At 46.0% G+C, this 18,718-nt stretch overlaps 1 protein-coding gene across 21 annotated transcripts in view; it reads right to left on the bottom strand.

Annotated features, from left to right (window-relative positions):
- Nucleotides 1-559: 559 nt before the first annotated feature.
- Nucleotides 560-18,718, bottom strand: part of Cdc42bpa (CDC42 binding protein kinase alpha) — a 209,066-nt gene continuing 190,907 nt past the window's right edge. For 11 of the 21 annotated variants that reach the window (XM_028865461.2, XM_028865471.2, XM_028865458.2 and 8 more), the window contains 6 exons: nucleotides 17,692-17,815; nucleotides 16,567-16,684; nucleotides 11,627-11,812; nucleotides 7,217-7,334; nucleotides 4,648-4,805; nucleotides 3,883-4,282 (listed from right to left, as the gene is read on the bottom strand). In XM_028865461.2, the coding sequence (XP_028721294.1) occupies nucleotides 4,151-4,282; nucleotides 4,648-4,805; nucleotides 7,217-7,334; nucleotides 11,627-11,812; nucleotides 16,567-16,684; nucleotides 17,692-17,815 (836 nt within the window). In that variant the 3' untranslated portion in view covers nucleotides 3,883-4,150. Of the gene's footprint in view, nucleotides 4,283-4,647; nucleotides 4,806-7,216; nucleotides 7,335-11,626; nucleotides 11,813-16,566; nucleotides 16,685-17,691; nucleotides 17,816-18,718 lie in introns of those variants that run through there. The other 10 variants (XM_028865466.2, XM_028865468.2, XM_028865476.2 and 7 more) reach the window with 4 other exon arrangements.

Consider the following 18,718-nt stretch of genomic DNA (forward strand, 5'->3'; position numbering starts at 1 on the left):
TAGGCCTGGCTGACTACCACCCTGCACCAAACGGCTCACTGTGCCTTTTAAGGAGGAGTTTGACTGGACCATGGTGCTCTTGTCCATGTCACAGACTATTTCTTTGTGGAAAGTTTGCCAAGTCCTGTCTCCACAGATGCTACCTTTGAGGCCCAGGGTAACCTTGGGATCTGCAAGAGTCCCAGTGGCCAGAGGGGTCTGAGTGACTTCCCGCATGCCAGCTCCATCATTGAAACTCACCAAAACAGGGACCCAGTGCTTCCAGGCAGCTGGAAGCTTCACTCCAGACAACCTTGAATCTCAAGTGCCTTCCGAGTGGGGCCCAGCAGCCTAAAGCAATGACTGAGATGTTCTTATTAAAGGGAGGGAGCTGAACACTTCCAGGGATTTGAATGTTATTCTCACCTGAGCTCCAAGGCAACTTAAAAAGTCCCAGATCAAACCCCAGGAGCGAACTGACCTGTGCCCTCTGGGTATATAAAGAAGAGGCCCAGAGGAGGGACCAGCGAGCCAGGAACTCCTCATACTCTTTACACAGGGAAAGAAAAAGACAAAATACTCAGTCCTAACAGTTCCTTATTTTATTGCAGTACATCAAAGTCTGGTTAATTAGGTGACACCAACATAAAATATTGGTGAGAAATTCTTTGTTACATTTTTTACTATCCCACCTTAAATAATTCTGTGCAAAAGAATCCATGTCATAGTCTGGTAGCAGACACGCTCTCAGGAAGTCCCCTAAGACATCAAGGGATGAAACCAAACCAAATGAATGATAAGAGGCCAAAGCAGTATCTTCCCTTCCACACACACTGGTCAGCATCATAGTCTAAACAAAAATTACACCTAGGCCATGCAAAACTGTACAATAATATTACAATGAGAAAAAAATCCTAAAAATTTATAAAATAATGACACTACACTATCAAACAAAAAGGCAGGTCATTTTGTTTTCAGTGGCATTGAGGCTGACGTGTGGCAGTCAGTCTCCTGAAACTGTAGTACGGTCCTGTTGTAACGCTGGCCCTGCGACAGGGCCGTGGGATGCTGGAGCTGCAGGAGACCCCCTCACTGCAGCAGGGCTCCACAGGGAACTTGCAAAGACTGAAGGGTTCAACAAGGAGTGAGCCACTCGGGGTGAAGTGAGATGCTGTGCAGCCAGGCCAGGTTGGAAAGGGGCAGGGCCGGCCAGGTGGGACTGGATAGGGCCAGCGGTCTTAGGCAAAGCATGGCTCGCAACAGGGGAGTCACGCTGTTGTAAGTGTGCCCGTGTTGTGGGCAGGGCGTGTTGGCTAGGTCTACTGAGCTGGGAGAACTGAGTTTGTGATCACTGCCAAGGCTGCATGTGAGCTGCTGCATGTGGGAGTCGATGTCTGTCCTCTGCTCTAGCTTTTCCTTAATGATCCCTGAGGTTCCACACAAGCCAGCTAGCTTTCTTAGAGATCGATGTGGCCACTACGTTCCAGAATGACAGGAGTCTAACATGGAAGAGGCAGAGGGAAGGGCTGGTGGGAAAGACAGGGATTTCAGATGCTCCCTTTCAGCTTGGCTATGGGAATTCTCGGGAAAGCCACATGGGTCATTTGTGGCCATCCCCTCAGTCTTCAAGCTGTGCACACTGGGAAAAAATGCAAATGGCTACGCACAGGGAGTGTGCACACAAATAGATACTTTAAGTGAAATCTGCTTTAGCAATCATTGACAGGAAGGCTTTCGGTTTGGCAAAAACCAAAACCAAAACCAAAACTGTAATATATTTGTATACCTATCCCGAACCCACATAACAGGTTAACCAGAATTCAAGGGCCAATAGCAAACGGGCTGGACATAGCACCAAGTACTAACCAGAGACACTGCCAGAAATGGCTCTGAATGCCATTTTTCCCCATGTAGAGATCAATCCCTGCTGCTCCACACTTTCAGGTACCTTGCATGGGGTAGGGAGAGTGATTTCCAGCAGGGCCACAGGCCTTTTCTCTGCCTCTGTTATCCACTGCTCTGAGGGACCTTTGTTTCTGTCCCCTGGAAGCCTGTCCACCGTCTTTCCTCCTCCTCCACAGTTCCGGACAGGAACACTGCATATAAGGCTGGGGAAAGTCAGACGTGGTCATCAGGAGAACCCCACCCCACACTCTGGGCCAGGGCTGCTGTTACGATGCCTGGATCTGTGACTGCAGGGGGAAATCCAATCCACGGGGGTGGGGTCGGGGGGAGCTGGGGTGGGACTCACTGCAATGGAGCTGGACTTCAGAGGGTTAGATGTGACTCTAAAGGGTCCTTTTACAAACAAGCACCTTAGTAACAAAAATTTGCAATTGGTTGCCAAAGCTACAAACAAAGGCTCAGGGTGAGTCCTGTCAGTCTCGGCCTGGTCGATTTTCTGCCTAGGAAGGAGAGGGAAGGACTGAGGGGAGGGCGGCCAGTTCTATCAGGCCGAGTGCCAAGTTCAAGCAGACAACAAGAAGCTCTGACCAAACTCAAGATCTGACCCTTATTTCTGGATGTACACAAATATGTTTATGATACTTCTTTTCCAAAAGCAAAACGAGTCGGATTAAAATGACACAATGCCCATCCCAGATGAAATGCACTCATGTCTGAGCCAGTGGAGAATCTAGAACGTGTCAAAGCTGCTGTTGAAGAAGACCCTACCAGATGTGTTCCTGTCTGTTCCCCTCCCTGAACTCTAACCTCCTACGGAAGGCAGCCCACCTCGGGAGTCTGGCCCGCAGGGCCTGGCAGCATGCTGTGCCAAGTGTCAGCATGCCAGGCAGGTTACAACTTTGGAAATCTGTTTTAGGTGTGGTTAAGGTGGGGGAAGTAGGGGCTCTTTAAACCCCAAAGAGGTGAAAATGAAGAGTGGCGGGGCCTCCTTATTTGCATGGGATATTGTAGTCTCCATCTTTTTTTCTGTGTTCTCAGCTGGTGAAACGTGGGTAGAGATGAGTTCTGGTCTCCATCTTGCTTTCTTGGACAAGTACAGCAGCAGGTATTCAGAATGGAAGCTGGCTGACAATCCATGGCAGCCAGCACACCCCTGAGCCTATGAACAGGCTCCACGGTCCCCTCACATGGGAAGGCATATTTGGTCAAGGCTGTTCAAGCCCATGCTTCTGAGGTTTCACATGATTTAGTAGGAGAAAGAAGCCCTTTCCCCAGGAGTGCGTGTGAGGAAGTTCACAACTACCCTAACCAAACAGGCTCCTCACTGGGAAGCTGTGCCCAGTTCAGACAGACTCACTGCAACCTAGGAAGGAACAGGAATTGGCCAGGACAAAAAAAAAAAAAAAAAAAAAAACAAAAAAAAAAAAAAACAGCTACATGAACTATTAGATGATCTTCAGAAGCCATGACTCTCTCCCTGTGCCCTTTACGATGGGAAGGAAGGGTCAGAAGATGACAGAATTGTCTTTCACATTCAACTGTGCGAGATATCAAAATATAGTAAGAGGGGGACATGTTCAAATCCATCACTAGAGAAAGAAATGCCTTGGGAGGCAAGTGTGCCTCGGAGTGATTTCGACGCCACCTGTGGTGTCCGGGTCACACCCCACCAATGGCACCAACCTCCAAACAAACATTCCTTAGATTTCCCCATGATCTCAGCTGCCCACACTTGGGGACAGATACCACGGGGCCCTGACTTCTGATCTCTTTACAAATGTCACTGGAGGCCTTTCTACCCTGTATATGACTCAGCTGGGAAACAGACAAGAAACAACACATTTCTTTAAATTAAATGATCTTTCTTATATACGCATCCATCTTTCATCGAACACAAGATGCTTCTTTGACTATATACATTCAGTATTTAACTTCTACATTTATGTATTTATTTAAACTCTGTATTGTAGTAAAATATGCATTGTTTTAAGTCGTGAGGATTTATTCCTGGCAACAGTCGGGCTGACGCTCATGGAGGCTGCTGGGCGCTACGTGAGGACTACGGTGAGAGGTGAGACCACAACCTGTCTACTCTTGGCGCTGCGTCTGCGCAGTCTGTCTACGGAAGCTACCTGGAGGGGGAGGGGAAAGCGGGCCTGGCTGCGGAAGAATCCTCAGCTCAGTAGCGCGGAAGGTGACGCTGCCGCCGCCAGGCACGTTGTCCGGCTGCAGAGTCCCTGCCTGTGGCCACAGCGCGGTCCTGGGCTCACGGGTCCCAGCTCCCACGGTCTGTGCTCTCCAGGGAGAGGCTCTTGGTCTTTCGGGGTGAAACGGGGCTTGGGGGGCTGCTCAGGTTGGAGCTGTTGGAAGCTGTGGAATGCCTTGGAGAATCGGAGTCCTGCAAAACAAAGCACGAGTGAGCAGCTGAGGGACAACCCTCCGGAGGACACTCGCTGCTCTAGACCCCCTCCAGTGCCCACACCCCCACCTTCTCTCCTGTCAGCAGACAGACCCTCTGTGAGATGATTGGAGGACACGGACGGACGGACACACGGGGACACACACGGACACACACACACACACACACACACACACAGCATGGACGCCTTTCATTCAAGTGATTAGAAACTTAGAGCTTCTGGGAAGGCGCAGCTCGCACGCACGTGACAGTCCTTGCCCTTCAGAGGCAATGCAAGGTGGCGAAGAGCCTGGACCAAGCCCCGGCCTTCCGCACGCAGCAGCTGCCGTCCACAGCCCATTTACCTCTCCATCATAGTCCCTCGCGGGGGCGTCACTTCCTTGGTCCATGCCTCCCGATGACAAGGAGCCCTCTGAGGGAGAGGGCATGGGCTGTCGCTTTGTGTTGTAGCTTCCTCCAGAGAACTCCCTCTTTAGTGCACTGCCATTCTGGGCTGACGACCCTACAGGACAGCGTTGGGAAAAGCTAAGTATTGGGAAGAAGCCACTCCTGTACGAAGTGTGCAGGCTGCCGGGAGGACAAGACATCCACCCCTCATTAGGGGCAGGAAGGAAGCCCAGTGCTGAGGGTTGCTGCGGTCGCTCGCCCTCTGGCTGTAGGACTGCTGCTGTTTGGACAGTACTCCTCCCCAGGCCATGTGGAACTCCCAGCAGGCTCTGAGGAGAGGGGCAGCATTCCCAGCACCCAGTCGTCCCCAGGCAAACACTGCCTGTCAGAAGCTCTCAAAAGAAACCTGAGGAAGCACTCCTGCTTCCCAGCCCAAGAGCAGCAGGCCATGGAGCTTCTTTGTGAGCACACCTTCGAGATGAACACACAGCAAGGCGGCCAGCATCCCTGACAGCGAGAGGAGACGAGAAGGGGCCTCTGGAGACCGAGGAGCACTGTTAGAGCCCACTCAAAGCTCTCCATGGCCCTCACCAGCTTTAGTTTCTGCTTAAGAAAACTATTTACTAAGTGTCAGTAATGGCCAGGGCACTGTAAGTTACAGATGGACTGTTTCAACATTTTGCTGATTTTATGCCTTTTACATTAAGAATCTGACAAAAATGTCACCCAGTGACTGCAGTCCGGCTGTGACCACCAACTGTGCTAAGGGCCTTGGCAGGAGAGTGAGACCACTTCTAGGCTGTAGTCTGCATACTGCCTAGAATGAACCTCTGAACCTCACCTCAGCTACTCTAACATCTCCATCATCCTAGGCCCCATCATCACCCACAATCCTCACTAACAAATCCAAAGTCCCTGAAAGACAAGTGGGTTTTTGTTGAAGTTCCATGCAAATTCATGTGATGGCGGCAGCCCATGAGAATGGACTGGAGCCATGCTGGTGTTATGAAGGCCACCTTTATCATGAATGAATGGCGGGAATGGTCTGCTCAGAACTGTTGTTGCATAAATTAATATCAGTGTTTGTAATTCTGAGGTAAATTAACCTGAGCAAGGGTAATAGCCATCCACACATGGATGCTGGTTAGTCTACCGGAGTTCTCAACCTGGTGACCCGGAGCCATGGTTTAAACCCACCAGCAGTCCTGGCTTCCACACATGCAAAGGTTAACAAAGTGACTGCCATTTTTCCGACTGGCTGGGTTTTGCATTACACATTGGCTCAGGATGATTTTAGGAGATGATAACAAGTCACGTTCAATGTTCAACTTCTGCCAATGCACTAAGACTCCTGAAAATGCTCTTCTATGCGAGGCCACTTCCCAAGTGGGCACCTCTCTGTCAGACAACATGTGGTCCCTCCCAGGAAGAGACAGCAGTCATGTGCTGAGTCCAGTGCTGAGCAGCATGTCCACTCTGGTCCCTGTGGTGACGGCACATGGTGACATCACAGCTGTCTCCAGCTCTAGACTGTTGCCCTGCACAGGAACACTGTCTAGCACACACTCTGCCTGCCTTTCCTTCTGTTCCTGCCTCTGTCCCTCAGCTCCCTGGCTCCTCAGGGGAAGTCAGGGCAAACCCACTCGCCACCACACAGCAAGGCCCATCTCATGAGGAGGTACGGCCTCCTACAACCCCAGGGCTGAGCTGGGGCTGCAGTCTCCAGCCACAGCAGAGTGGCTTTGAGTCGAGTGCAGCCTTATGAAAGGCTCCCAGAAGCCATGTGAGATAATAAATTAGTGTCTGTCTCGTCTTCCTGTCTCCCTCCCCGCTTCTCTTCCCCAGCCCGCTTCCCTTTCTCGTCAGGGTCGCAGTCCACGGCCCAGGCTGGACCCTCACTGTTCTCGTACTCCAGCCCTTGTGCTGCCCCAGCCAGCTGGTTCAGTCTCGTGTGTTTCTAAGTTGTGGGCGATTGCTAGGCTGCAGTAACAAATATGGCACAACGGAACCTAAGGATGCCTGGAAACAGAACAGTCCAGAAAGCAATGTTCACTGATTCAACAACAAAGGTATCAGGACAATCCAAGAGTACAGAGTAATCAACAAGTTTTCTGACTGGAAGACTTGGACTTAGGAAAGTGGATTTAGTGCAGTTAGCTCCTCTCAGCTATCAGTGGTGTGGGAGGGAGTGAAGAAAGGCTTTGTTGGGGTCCCAGGCGTCAGCATACAGATGGGGTCTGCCAGATGCTCAAAGCTGATGCACAGTCCGTCCGTAAACCCTGTTATGGAACTACCACAGCCCCAAACGAACTCGGTGAGATTGTGCATATTCTTGCACACTTAGGCATGCTGCTGTGAGCATCAGTGATTACTTCCATCCAGGGAGACAAGGGGCCCCATCAGCTCTATTAAGAAGTTGCTCCCGGGCAAGTACCTCAGCCGTCCCAAGCAACACATTTTCTTTGTGGCCTCACCTCCTCCCTACCATGACCACTTAGCAAAGCTTCTTCCCATCTGGCCACTTACGTGCAGACAGGCCACTGCTGGCACTCATGGAGCGGCCTGGTTCAGGGCGGGACTTGGTGATGGAGGGAATACTGACGGAGCCACTGAATACTGTCCGGCTTTCCTGAGGACGTGGGTTCTAAGACACAAGAGAGGCAGAGTCTTCAGCCAGAGAAACACAGGTTTTGTGCAGACATTCTGCCTTTCACTCTGATCCTCAAGACATGAAGTGAGACAGCGTAGGGATCAACAAGGACCCAGTCTTTCTCACCAGCAGGACTTTGAAGCCCTGACATGAAAGGAATCTCACCCCCGCCAAGGAGTACTTACCAATAAACAGTTTTTTGGTTGTGAGAATGTTATATAGTTAGCTAAGAGCGAAGTGCAGAATTACGTGGACATTTGCAGATAACGGAAACATCTTTGACTACAGATGAGATGATTTATTTAAGAAACCTAAGGAAGCCCATTTAGAGAGGAGTCAATTACAGTTATATTCTTGATAAAAATGTCTTGATGACACCAGGTCTCGTTTGCATGGCCACGCCCCTTGCACGACCACGCCCCCTGCACGACCACGCCCCTTGTACGACCACGCCCCAGTGCTTCACAATCTTGCTAGCTCTGGCCACAGAACCTCGAACTGCACCTCGAAGCCCAGTAAGGCCTGTGCCAGGAGTAGGACTGGAAAGAGTCCTACTCAGCACTTCAGCCTAGAAGGAAGGGGTGCAGGGCACACCAGAGTCCAGAGTGCAGACACTTGGATATACGTTCTAAATCTCAGAGTAGGCAAACCACATGGCCATGTTACTGACTTTTTTCTCCATTTACAAAGCCTTCTCCTTGGTAGACATGGTCCCAAATCCTGCAAATGTTTTCTGAGGTAAAGGGTCTAGATAGTTTCTCTCTCTCTGTGGTGTGTGTGTGTGTGTACACATGTAGGTACATGCATGCCAATACATATGTGGAGGTCAGAGGACTATACTGTGGAGTTGTCCGACCACCATGTGGGTCCTGGGAATTGAACTCAGGCCACCAGGCTTGGCAGCAGGCTCCCTTAGCCATGGAGTCATCTCACTTCCACTTCCTTGTTCCTACACTCAGCAGATCCCATGATGGTCAAGGTCACTAAGACTAATGAAAAACACATTAACTAGCCAGCAGTTTTTTTCAGTACTAATTAGTTCATTAAAGATGTTTGTTTTTCCTCACTGTCAAGGGAATACTCCAAGATGGTGGATATATGAGTAATACTGAACCATAAAGAGGCCAATTCTGTTAACTCATTAGACACTACTAACAATTTGCTGTTTCCTATCCACATTTTCTTTTAAATGTTTACGTTTTTGTGGTGTGCATGTGCTGTGCACGTGTACAGGGGTCAGGTGACAACCTTCAGGTACCAGCCCTCGCCTTCCCACTAGTCTGCAGCCGTCTCTTTCCCACGGGTTGGCAGGGCTCGACGGCACACGAGCCTGTGCTGCTGCAGCCAGTTTGATGGGTGCCAGGGATCTGGACACTGCTCACCGGGCCTGCACATCAGCCTTTTTCCCAAGCAGCCCTTTCCTCAGCACCCCTCTGTTTTTTCAAAGCAAGATTTCCAAGTTTCCCCCATCCTATCACACTGCTCAGCTCCCTCAAGGTTCAGCAAGAAAAAAGGCCCGACTGCTTCAAGCCCCTATCTTCCCTGCCCTCCTCTCTCCCGTTCCTCTCTTAGCTCAGGCTAGTCTACGTAAGCCAAGGATGGCTTAGAAACTCTGGTCCTCCCAAACATTTATGGAACCGGGGAATGAACTCAGGGCTTTACGCATGCCAGGCAAGTGTTCTCTCTGAGACACAATGAACCATCAGGCCATGTTCTACATATTTCATTTCATGTCTTCACGTCTGCTCCTGGAACACAGAGAGACAGAGAACACTGTGGGAAGGCACTCCTTCATCCCGAATTACCCTGCCTTGTCTGGGGTGCGGCTCCAGCTTGCTCATTTGCTCAGGAAGCATACAGTTCATGACTGTTTCCAGCGCTGTTTCCTTAGGTGATATGCTATTTCTTATACTGACTAAAATTATGACCAACACTTCGCTCCAGCACATAAAATAGGCACTGAAGATATTTACTGGACAGATGACTAGATTATATCTGCAACTCCCATTTCCTGCTTCAGGCATTAGATTAATTCAGCTGGTGATTAATAAATTTTAGATTACGATCCTCTCCATAGATGATACTATGCTTTAGTTCATACTGGCTTGTGTATAAATTTTAAAGACACGGAATCCACTTTATATAATTTGGGAAGAACAATATTTTTTGGGAACCAATAAATGGTAGTAATTCTTAAAAAAATTGTGCACACACATAAGCATATGCATGCCACTGTGGGTGGTCAGAGGACAGCTTTGGGAGCTGGTGCTCTGCTTCACTGTAGGTTCTGGGGATCAAACCCATATTGTCAGGCTCGGTGGCAGGCGTTTTTACCCAGTGAGCCATGACGCAGGCCCCCAATTCTTCTAATCTTACTAAGCTGACCCATACGCTAACACAGCTGTCTCTGCTACAACATGCCAAAGATCAAACAATTTAAAACAAGACCTATGAAATGAGGCAAAAACAAGAACAAAGCAACAGGAAATCTAGTAGTGAATGTGGTTAGATAGTTTTGGTCGTGAATAAGGTCTAGAACTGGACACCCACTGCCCAGTTACCCATGTGACTGACACCATGAGAGGTGAGGCTCTGGGTGTGTCTGCAGCATGGGGCTTTCCCACACACCTGCAGCCCTGAGAGAAGACCACAGCAGACAATCCAAGCATCAATGCCATCTGAAGATGTCCTCACGCTAAAGGCTGGCTGGCTAGCTGGGCCCCAATTCAACATTGCTATTTTGGTTCCTATACCAGATCTGCAAAGTCCACGTAATTCTGTGTGTTATTTGTTTAAAGAAAATAGTTTGCCTTATTTTATCCAAGAAAATTAAAAGAATTAAAGCCACGGCAGTCCAAGGCAGCGGCAGCCTAGCATTTGCACACATAGGACAACCTTATGAGACACAGCAACACGAGCAAGCATGGCCAAGAGGGGCTGCGGGGAGACAGGAACTGCCGGGGCCCAGCTGCACTTCAAAGCTAAGAGGGGTTGCTGCTCTTTGCTCTAAAATAAACCTACCTTAGAACAAACGACTGAGGACAAGCTTCTAAAATACGCCAGCAACCGAGACTGAAAACTAAATCATCTAGTCAATGATACAAACTTCACTGGACTAAAACAAGAAGTCCAGCTCTTTGGACTCTGGTTAAAGCTATGCTAAGAAAGGCACCGCTCAGCTCGGCTGGGGCAGGCAGGTTCTCTCACAGGAAGGTCCTGACTGACTGGATTCCTTGGAGTCTCCTTCCTGCTGCAAGCAAACTAAGGCTGATTTTATTACAGTAATTCTGTCAAGTAAGATATTCAGAGAGTATTATAATTTAATGTCAGTGACATTTAAAACAATTTAAAGTAATTTGCTAATACAAAAATAAGCTTTTAACCCTCTAATGTTCTTACTGGAAAACTACTATATTACAAATTTTAAAAATAGATATTACTATTTTACTAACTTGGGGGCATTACAGAAAATAAGTTTGCATGGTATAACCCAAATATTTTAATACCCATAAAACTAACTTCCCTTGAAATTCATATATGAATTCATTACTTGATAAAATAGATACTCTGCTTAACATCCGTTTCAATGCCTGGCCAATGGAACAACATTGTGGGCATGAGTGACAGGACCAGGGGCGCCATGCTTCTTTAGGGGCAGCAGCTTTTTTTTTTTTTTTTAAGTTTTCTTATCTTGGGTGTTGGTTGCAATTAAATCCACACCAACAACTCAAAGATTTGTAAAAACTGACTTTAACTTTAGAACTTTTCCTGTTACTTACTCAGTATTTATAACATTGCTTTGGAGACTTTTGGTAGGTCTATGGATAAGCTCTACACAGACCTTAATCTCATCCAGGGATGAGTTCAGGACTGAAGTGGTTATAAGTAAAGAGCTATTAAAGAATTCAGAAGTTCAGGAGCCCTTTTATGTTTGTTTTAAAAGAATAAAGATCCAGTTGTAGCTGGTTTTGTTTGTTTTTGTTTTAACATGGTATCCAGAATGGAAAATAACATACTTGGAAAACTCTCCAACAAAGATCATACTCTATAAAGTTGCTTTGGATTAATACAGAACAGAAACCCTGTATTCCTCCATATTTCCCTGAGAAGAAACAAGACAGGCTGAGAAGAGGAGGAAGAGGAGGATAAACAGGAGAAGACAAAAGGTAGTTGAAGCTGTCAGCTCAGAAGGAGGAAAGGGCAGCCACTCCTCAAGGCACGCCTTCAGTGGTTAGCAAAGGCACACGTGGTTAGTGAAGGCTAGCCCCGGACTCAGCTGTTCATACCCTCAGAGTCACAGAATGTGGTGTACCAGGGGCAGAGCGCAGAGACGGGGGATGCTCAGGGTTTATGGAATCAGGAGAGAGAAACTGTTCAGCAGAACTGACAGTCATGTGATAGATGTGCTCAAAGTTGCTCGGAGAGGAGATCAGACCGGAGTGGTGATGAGGGGACGGGTAAGGGAAACCTGGCTAGCAAAACAAAGAAAGGAGAAAAAGGTGTAAGGTGACTAACTGGATCAGATCACTGACACCAGACAACATGCACACAAAGGACAGGGCAGCATCTTCCTCAAATCCCAGTGAAATTCTTTCGGGCCTCAGAGTTCAATTCTATAATCAGTTACTCCACACAGCGGATTCTCAGAAGATCACTTCAGGATAACATCCGTCCCGTTTTACCAGTCGAGTGAGAAGCAGCATGGCTTCCAGCATCCAAGGAGCTTCAGTCTTCGGGATTTTCTTACGTGATACAACAAAAGCCTTGCAAAGGTTCCCCCAAACACCCAGCACAGAATCCGCTGGAGACAGCTAAGAGGACAAGGAGCCTCACACTGTTTCTACCTAGACAGGTACAAACCTGCTTCCTCAGACTCGACAGCCAGTTCTCAGTTCTGGAGTTACAGACCTATGATATGCCCTGGCTTTTAGTGATCTTATTTTCCTACAATAAAGACAGTGACAATTGTGGGCTACACTACTCCTGGTTGGCTTGTAAGCAGTCCAGATCCTGTCCATTTAGACACTCCAAAGAACAAGTTTGTTTTCAACAAGGGAAAATTGTGCCTTTGAATGTTCAAGTGTGTTTTTTAAATAATCTAACCGTGAAGTTACAGGAAAAAATCTGAAGAGAAGGCTTCATATCTCCTGATAAATATTTACTTATGAATGAACACCTGGGCAATGCCACTCAGTGGCCAGCCATTTCCTATAGTGGAGGTTTTTCAAGTTTAGATCTTGAAGAGCAGCTGTTCACAGAACATGCCATCCCTGCACTCCAGGAAAACTGAAGGATGTGCTGAGGAAAATGCCTTACTGTAAAGTATGGACCATCCAAGTGAGCCAAGATGCTGAAAAAATGCTCAGGACTCATGGAAGCCTAAAAGAAAGGCTTCTCTATATGTGAAGTGCTCTTCTTTTAGAAATGTGAATAGAACCAGTATTTTCTAAGGCTGTTTCCAAAAGAAAATATACTGATGTGTCTCTCCCTCTCTATCTCTATTCATCCATCTGTCCATTCGCCTGTCCATTCATCCATCCATCCATCCGTCCATCTTTGACTTTAAGAAACAAAAGTATTTTTGGAGGGAAGGTGCTATGGGTGTTGTGGACTGAGCCCGGGCCCTCCATGCATACACTATCAAGGAAACACTTCACCACGGAGCTGCACTCCCAATTGAAGAAGAAAGATGACTCCTTAAAGAGGTGAGTGAGTTCACGTGCTGAGTTCATTAGGAACTTTAGGAACAGGTAAAACACATGGTGCCAGGAATTCGCTGACAAACCCCACAGTGGTAAATTATTCTCACGTTAGATTGGAGAAAAATGTTCCTGTGTTTGTATCAACCACTCAACAACAACTACAGGTAAATAAATGGTAAAGAAGACTCAAGGAAGCTAATTCAGTATATCTTCTAAGACTCACAGATCACTTTATATTAATTGTTTATCTTCTCTCCACTCACTAGGACAGAAATGATGGATACAAGAGGCAAGAAAGTGACTCTTTCAAGCTTTCCTGCCCTTTCCAGACTTAAGATGGAAGCAATCTTATTTCAGGAGATTGGTACAAATGAAGTGGTTACTTTCTAAGGTCTTAAGGATTTCACAGGAACATGATAGTGACTTGAATACAATCAGATATACAAACATCCAGGGTACGTATGTTCTTTGAACAGATGGTAACATGGCTTTGGGACTTGAAAGCTCTTATAAATGTTACTAGATGAATGTAATTCATCCTTTTTGGGAGGGACAATCATGATCCCATCTGAGCGGACAGAGCACACTGAGGTGACACCTCACCGAAACGCGAGCTCTCTATCCGATGTGAGCACTCGTACTGACATGCCTCGGGCCGTGCTGTCCAACAGCATCTACTCCTAGACACACACGGTCCTGGGCACAGAGTCATTGCCAAGTGACTGAACGCTAAAGCAGGGCTTCAGAGAACCAGGGCACACTCAGATCCTCTGATGTGCAATGAGGAAAAGTCATGTGGAAATAACAGGGACCAAACAGGAAATCTCTGACGCCTACGTGTGCACATGAGGAGACAGCATCATCAATATACAACAACATCTTACTGGAAACATAACAGTGTTTATCTTACACAATAAGAAAAATTGAAGGAATAAAGACACATTTAAAAACAACTGAACTGGCAGGGAAAAAGGACTAGTGTTACTCCGGAGTGCGGGTTTGGGAGGTGGCTGTGGAGTTAACAAATCAGGTGACAACAAATACCCCAAACTAATCAGTCTAATTAGAATCAGTGGCCAGCATGGTAGGTCACATCAATGGAGCCAGCTGGGGGGTGAAGGGCAAATATAATTGAAATTGTTTTGCTAAATAATAAATAAAATAATTCAACAACAATAACAAAAATGTAACTTTCTGGTGGGCCTGGTGATGGATACCTGGTGTACCTAGAAGGCTGAGGCAGGAGGAAGACAGGCTCAGAGTTGAGGCTAGCCTAGGCTACATAGTGAATTCAAGGTCAACCAGGGCCACCTAAGAATACTGTGTCTCACAACAGACAAGAGATTTCTTTGAAGTGGTAAGAGAGGGAAGCGACAAAGAAGTACAGCTAGGCTGGCATGGTGGCTTGGGCCTTCGTTCCCAGCACCCTGGAGGCAGAGGCAGTCGGTCTCTTTGAGTTTGAAGCCAGCTTAGTCTTCATAGAGTTTTCCAGGCTAGCCACAGCTACATAGTAAGACCCTGACTCAAAAAACAAAAACAAAGCTAAGAATAAAAAACCTAAAACAAAAAGAAGTACCGCTGAGGGGATACTTTGAGGTTTCTTACAACATTTGAACTGCTAATTTAGAATCCAGGTCCATGCTCCATTGTATATGAAGGCTGGACAGACCTCTGATGAGAAACAGCTCTTCACCTGGTGGGATCCTAAGCGAACAACACCAAGTCCTGGTATTATTCCACCTTAAGGAAAGCATTACAATGTAAAGGGTACAACAATTCCTAAAAAAAAGTCTGCAATTCTTTTTCCATAGAAATATGATAAAAATTTTCTCAGTACACCAGAATGCAACAAAAGTGAAAGATACTTTAATTTTAAAGGTTAGTGTCTATCAAAACCTCGCCACTATTGAACTAACTTTGATTTAGCTGGCATGCTATTCTGCAACATATTTATGTATCTAAGTTGGTTATCTCTCCACTCCTCAATAATGCTAACTACACGTTTATGAAAAAACTATCAAAAGTTCAAAAAGTTCAACTAAAACAAGCACATTGTACTTGGTCTTTCATATACAAGCTACGAACACAGTCACACTTAACTGTTGGTTACAATTAAAGATCTTCTCTCTACTCAAGCACTTTGTGCCTGGCCCTGTAACTGTCACACAGAAAAGTGGAACAGCAAAAGAGCAGCAGCAGCAGAGGCTTGGACCTCAGAACTGTGCTGTGTGTGCTGCTAAGACGAGCGGGAGCCGTGAGGAAGGACGCTGGAGCAATGTCAGCAGTCTGCCGTCTCGCGTGCTTGGCTTACACAAAGGTCAGCCGTGGTTCTGTCTGTGCACACTTTCTATTCACCAGCACAGCTAATAACAATGCAGATCCCAAAGGTGACTACCGTGAGTGAGTTCTATTGCTGTGGCTGCCACTGCCGTCACCACCATCACCTTAAAGAGGGACAGGCCGTAAGAAAGCATGGCCATGTGACTGTGGTACTTACAACCGAGTATCCTGGTGAAAGGCCGTAAGAAAGCACGGCCATGTGACTGTGGTACTTACAACCGAGTATCCTGGTTGAAAGGAATGTAGATTCATTCCCCTCCCACCCCAGGAAATAAATGAAAACCTCCCTTTATAACCTGGCTTTTATACTAGAATTTTTATTACACATCACATTTTATCACTTCTCTCATTTCTTCTATCACTGATGTTGCTAATGAGATTAAGACAGATGTTCTTAGGAAGAGATTAGGATCAAAATTCACAGTCCTCTCTGAAATTGCTGTAAGATAGGAATTACTCTTAAAATTCTTTGCCCAATTTTGCTGCTACTTCCACTGATCAAAGGATCATACATCATTTTAGTAGCTTGCTAGAAGTGTGTGACACTGACATTTTAAGAGCAAACAGGGCCTGGATAATTTGCTAATTCCACTAGTAATTTTAACCTCAGCATAATGGGTCTGTGGATGCAATCTTCATGTTGTTAAAATACAACAATCTTCCTATGTTATACTTCTTTTTACGTATAACTGTCCAGGACACATGCTTGGGTCTGAGCAACAAAACCAGATTGAATCTCAGTTAGCTGAGAGGTGTGACTATGAATGATGAAGCCCATGTGGACTTCTGTGAGAAAAACACAGAGTACCTGTGCTGAAGTGAGGGAAATCTTCCAAGTTTTGCTAACTGCTTCTGGGACTTGTTACAGAACCTTTTCAAATATGGCTGTTTCTTCCACTAACAGTAGCAAACGTATTAGCAAAACGGGGAACTTTTCTAGGGTAGGGAACCAATGAAGAACTTCTGCTCTGGTTTTGACAGATTTCTCAGCTGTCAGTTTCTTCTCTCAGATGCCATCATGCATCTTAAACATACTGTGGCACACTGAAAGCACATGTCCTCACTGTATAACACAGTCTGTGGAGCTGTGCATGTATGTAAGCCTATGTGCACATATTTCCCCCATGCATCTGCCACTGACTCCTCAACCCATTCATATTCACACCACTCCTCACGCCTCTTACCATGGGCAGGTCTTTTAGGATCTGTATTCCATCTCCAGGACCCATGTGTGCTATGTGGTTAAAATTAGTTGGGTTAGAAATTAATTTATTTCTCATTTCTGGATCTCGTAGCATCTCCCTGTAAGGTAGAACACCTGTTTAGACAGTTTTCCCACATTTAATCAATTTAACTTAAAAAATTAAGCATACTTTGTTTTATAAAAATAAAGATATAATTAGAGTAACAGAATATATTAACAGTTCACTTCCTTAGACTGCTTTGTATTTTAAGTTTTAAATAAGAAGATCTTAAGATTTAGGGTTTTATTTGTTCGTTTAATTTGTTCAGTGCTGGGGATAAAAGCCAAAGACACACACATGTATCAAGTTCTGTACCACTGAGCTCCACCCCTCACTGAAAAGGGTTCCTTTAACATGCATCGAAGAACTCCTGTTCTACTTTGCAGATACTATTGAATATTATATGTGCATCCTTCATAATAGATAACATTTTAGAAATGCTTTTAAATATAGCTACATCTGCTTGCTCATGGGGAACAGAGTTAATCTGAGTTTCTTTTTTTTTTCCTTTCTCTTAATTTTTTTTTTTTCAGAAAGGGTCTTACCCTTTAGCTTAGGGCACACTGGCCTCAAGCTCAAGGCGACTCTCCTGCCATAGCCTTTTGAATGCTAAGATTACAGGCATGGGCCACCATGCCTGGCTTCTGTACTTCTTAAACATATACACATTTACTATATGCACAGATGATTTATATTACAGAGTTACACATGCCAGCAATGACAACTCTTCCATATACATACAGAAATGATTGAAATTTGGTACTTTATCCACTGTATTCTCATAACTTTGACAGTATTCATTAAAATGGCCCTGAGGGATGCTACTCATCAGTGTAGAATCCCCCTAGAGTTGGAGGTAGACTCATGCTTGGTAAATACTCTGCCAACAAGCCACCCCGACCCTACAGTTTTGGACCACAGCTGAGTGACAAATTTTCATATAGCAAATCTTTCTTCTAAATTGTTTCTAGCTCGTCCTCTGGGTGATGGCAACATGGACAGACGCTGTCAGCATGGACGGATGCTGGCAACACAGATGAATGCTGGGCACGAGTTAATACATACCTCCTCTGCTGCATCCTCTCCTCCTCTGGGACTCTGAAGGAGTAACGCCGCTTGTTGTTGATATTTCTAACCATTTGTTTTCGACTATTATCTGATGTTTCAGGAACTACAAGTTCATCCCCTTCTGTGAGAAAGAAAATAATAACATTGTTTAAATTGTTAAAATTCTTTATATCCATTAATCTCTATGACACTGCAATCGACTGAATAATATGAACAACTGTGATAATTAAGAGTTATACATTAAAAATTAGAAAGCAAGCAATAATTTTCAGTAAAATATGCAAAAAGATATATGCTGAAATTAGGCATAGCTTACAAAACACAGTATCACTTTTAACTATAAATACGAGATGCTACAGTTTTGCTGGAAGAAAACTACAGCTGTGTCGGTGTCTCGGCTTCGACGGTCACTTCTCCCTGGCATCTTCACACTGTTCTGGCTCTCCTGCGGGGTGTGCTCTCAGTGGCCCCAGGCCTCTGGAAGGCAGCCTGCCCCCTGCACTGCTGAGCCATCACCTCTCCAGACCCATCGACGTCACCCTTGAAAGCATGCCCCATCCCACTTGCCACAGATTATTTTCTCCCCTATGATAATCTGTGGATTCCTGTTCTCAGTCCTTATTCTGGGATTCATTCCTATGCTCTTCTATGCCTCTTCCCACACTGTTTTCAGTATTTCAGAGGTGCTGTGCACTATCTGGAGATGGATTATTCCTGAAGTCCCCAACTGGAACTCTGGACAAGTGTCCATAATTTAGGACCTACTGACTAGGTTCTGTGGTGTTACAGGCACAGAAGGCATATCCAGCCATATCTTCTCTACTTACCATGTGCTCCACAGGAAAAGAATGTGTGTCAGAATCAAACACTTTGCTTATCCAGTCATACAGGCTTAAACAGGATTGATTGTTCACAGCTTGTCTTTACTGTCTTGCCAGAGTTTGACAGTGGGCATCACACACCCCAGAGTGAGATATGCCTGAGCCAATCTGGGCTGGGGCATACTGAATATGCCTTGCTTGGA

This window comes from Peromyscus leucopus, chromosome 15 (assembly GCF_004664715.2).
Source record: "Peromyscus leucopus breed LL Stock chromosome 15, UCI_PerLeu_2.1, whole genome shotgun sequence".
Lineage (NCBI taxonomy): Eukaryota > Metazoa > Chordata > Mammalia > Rodentia > Cricetidae > Peromyscus > Peromyscus leucopus.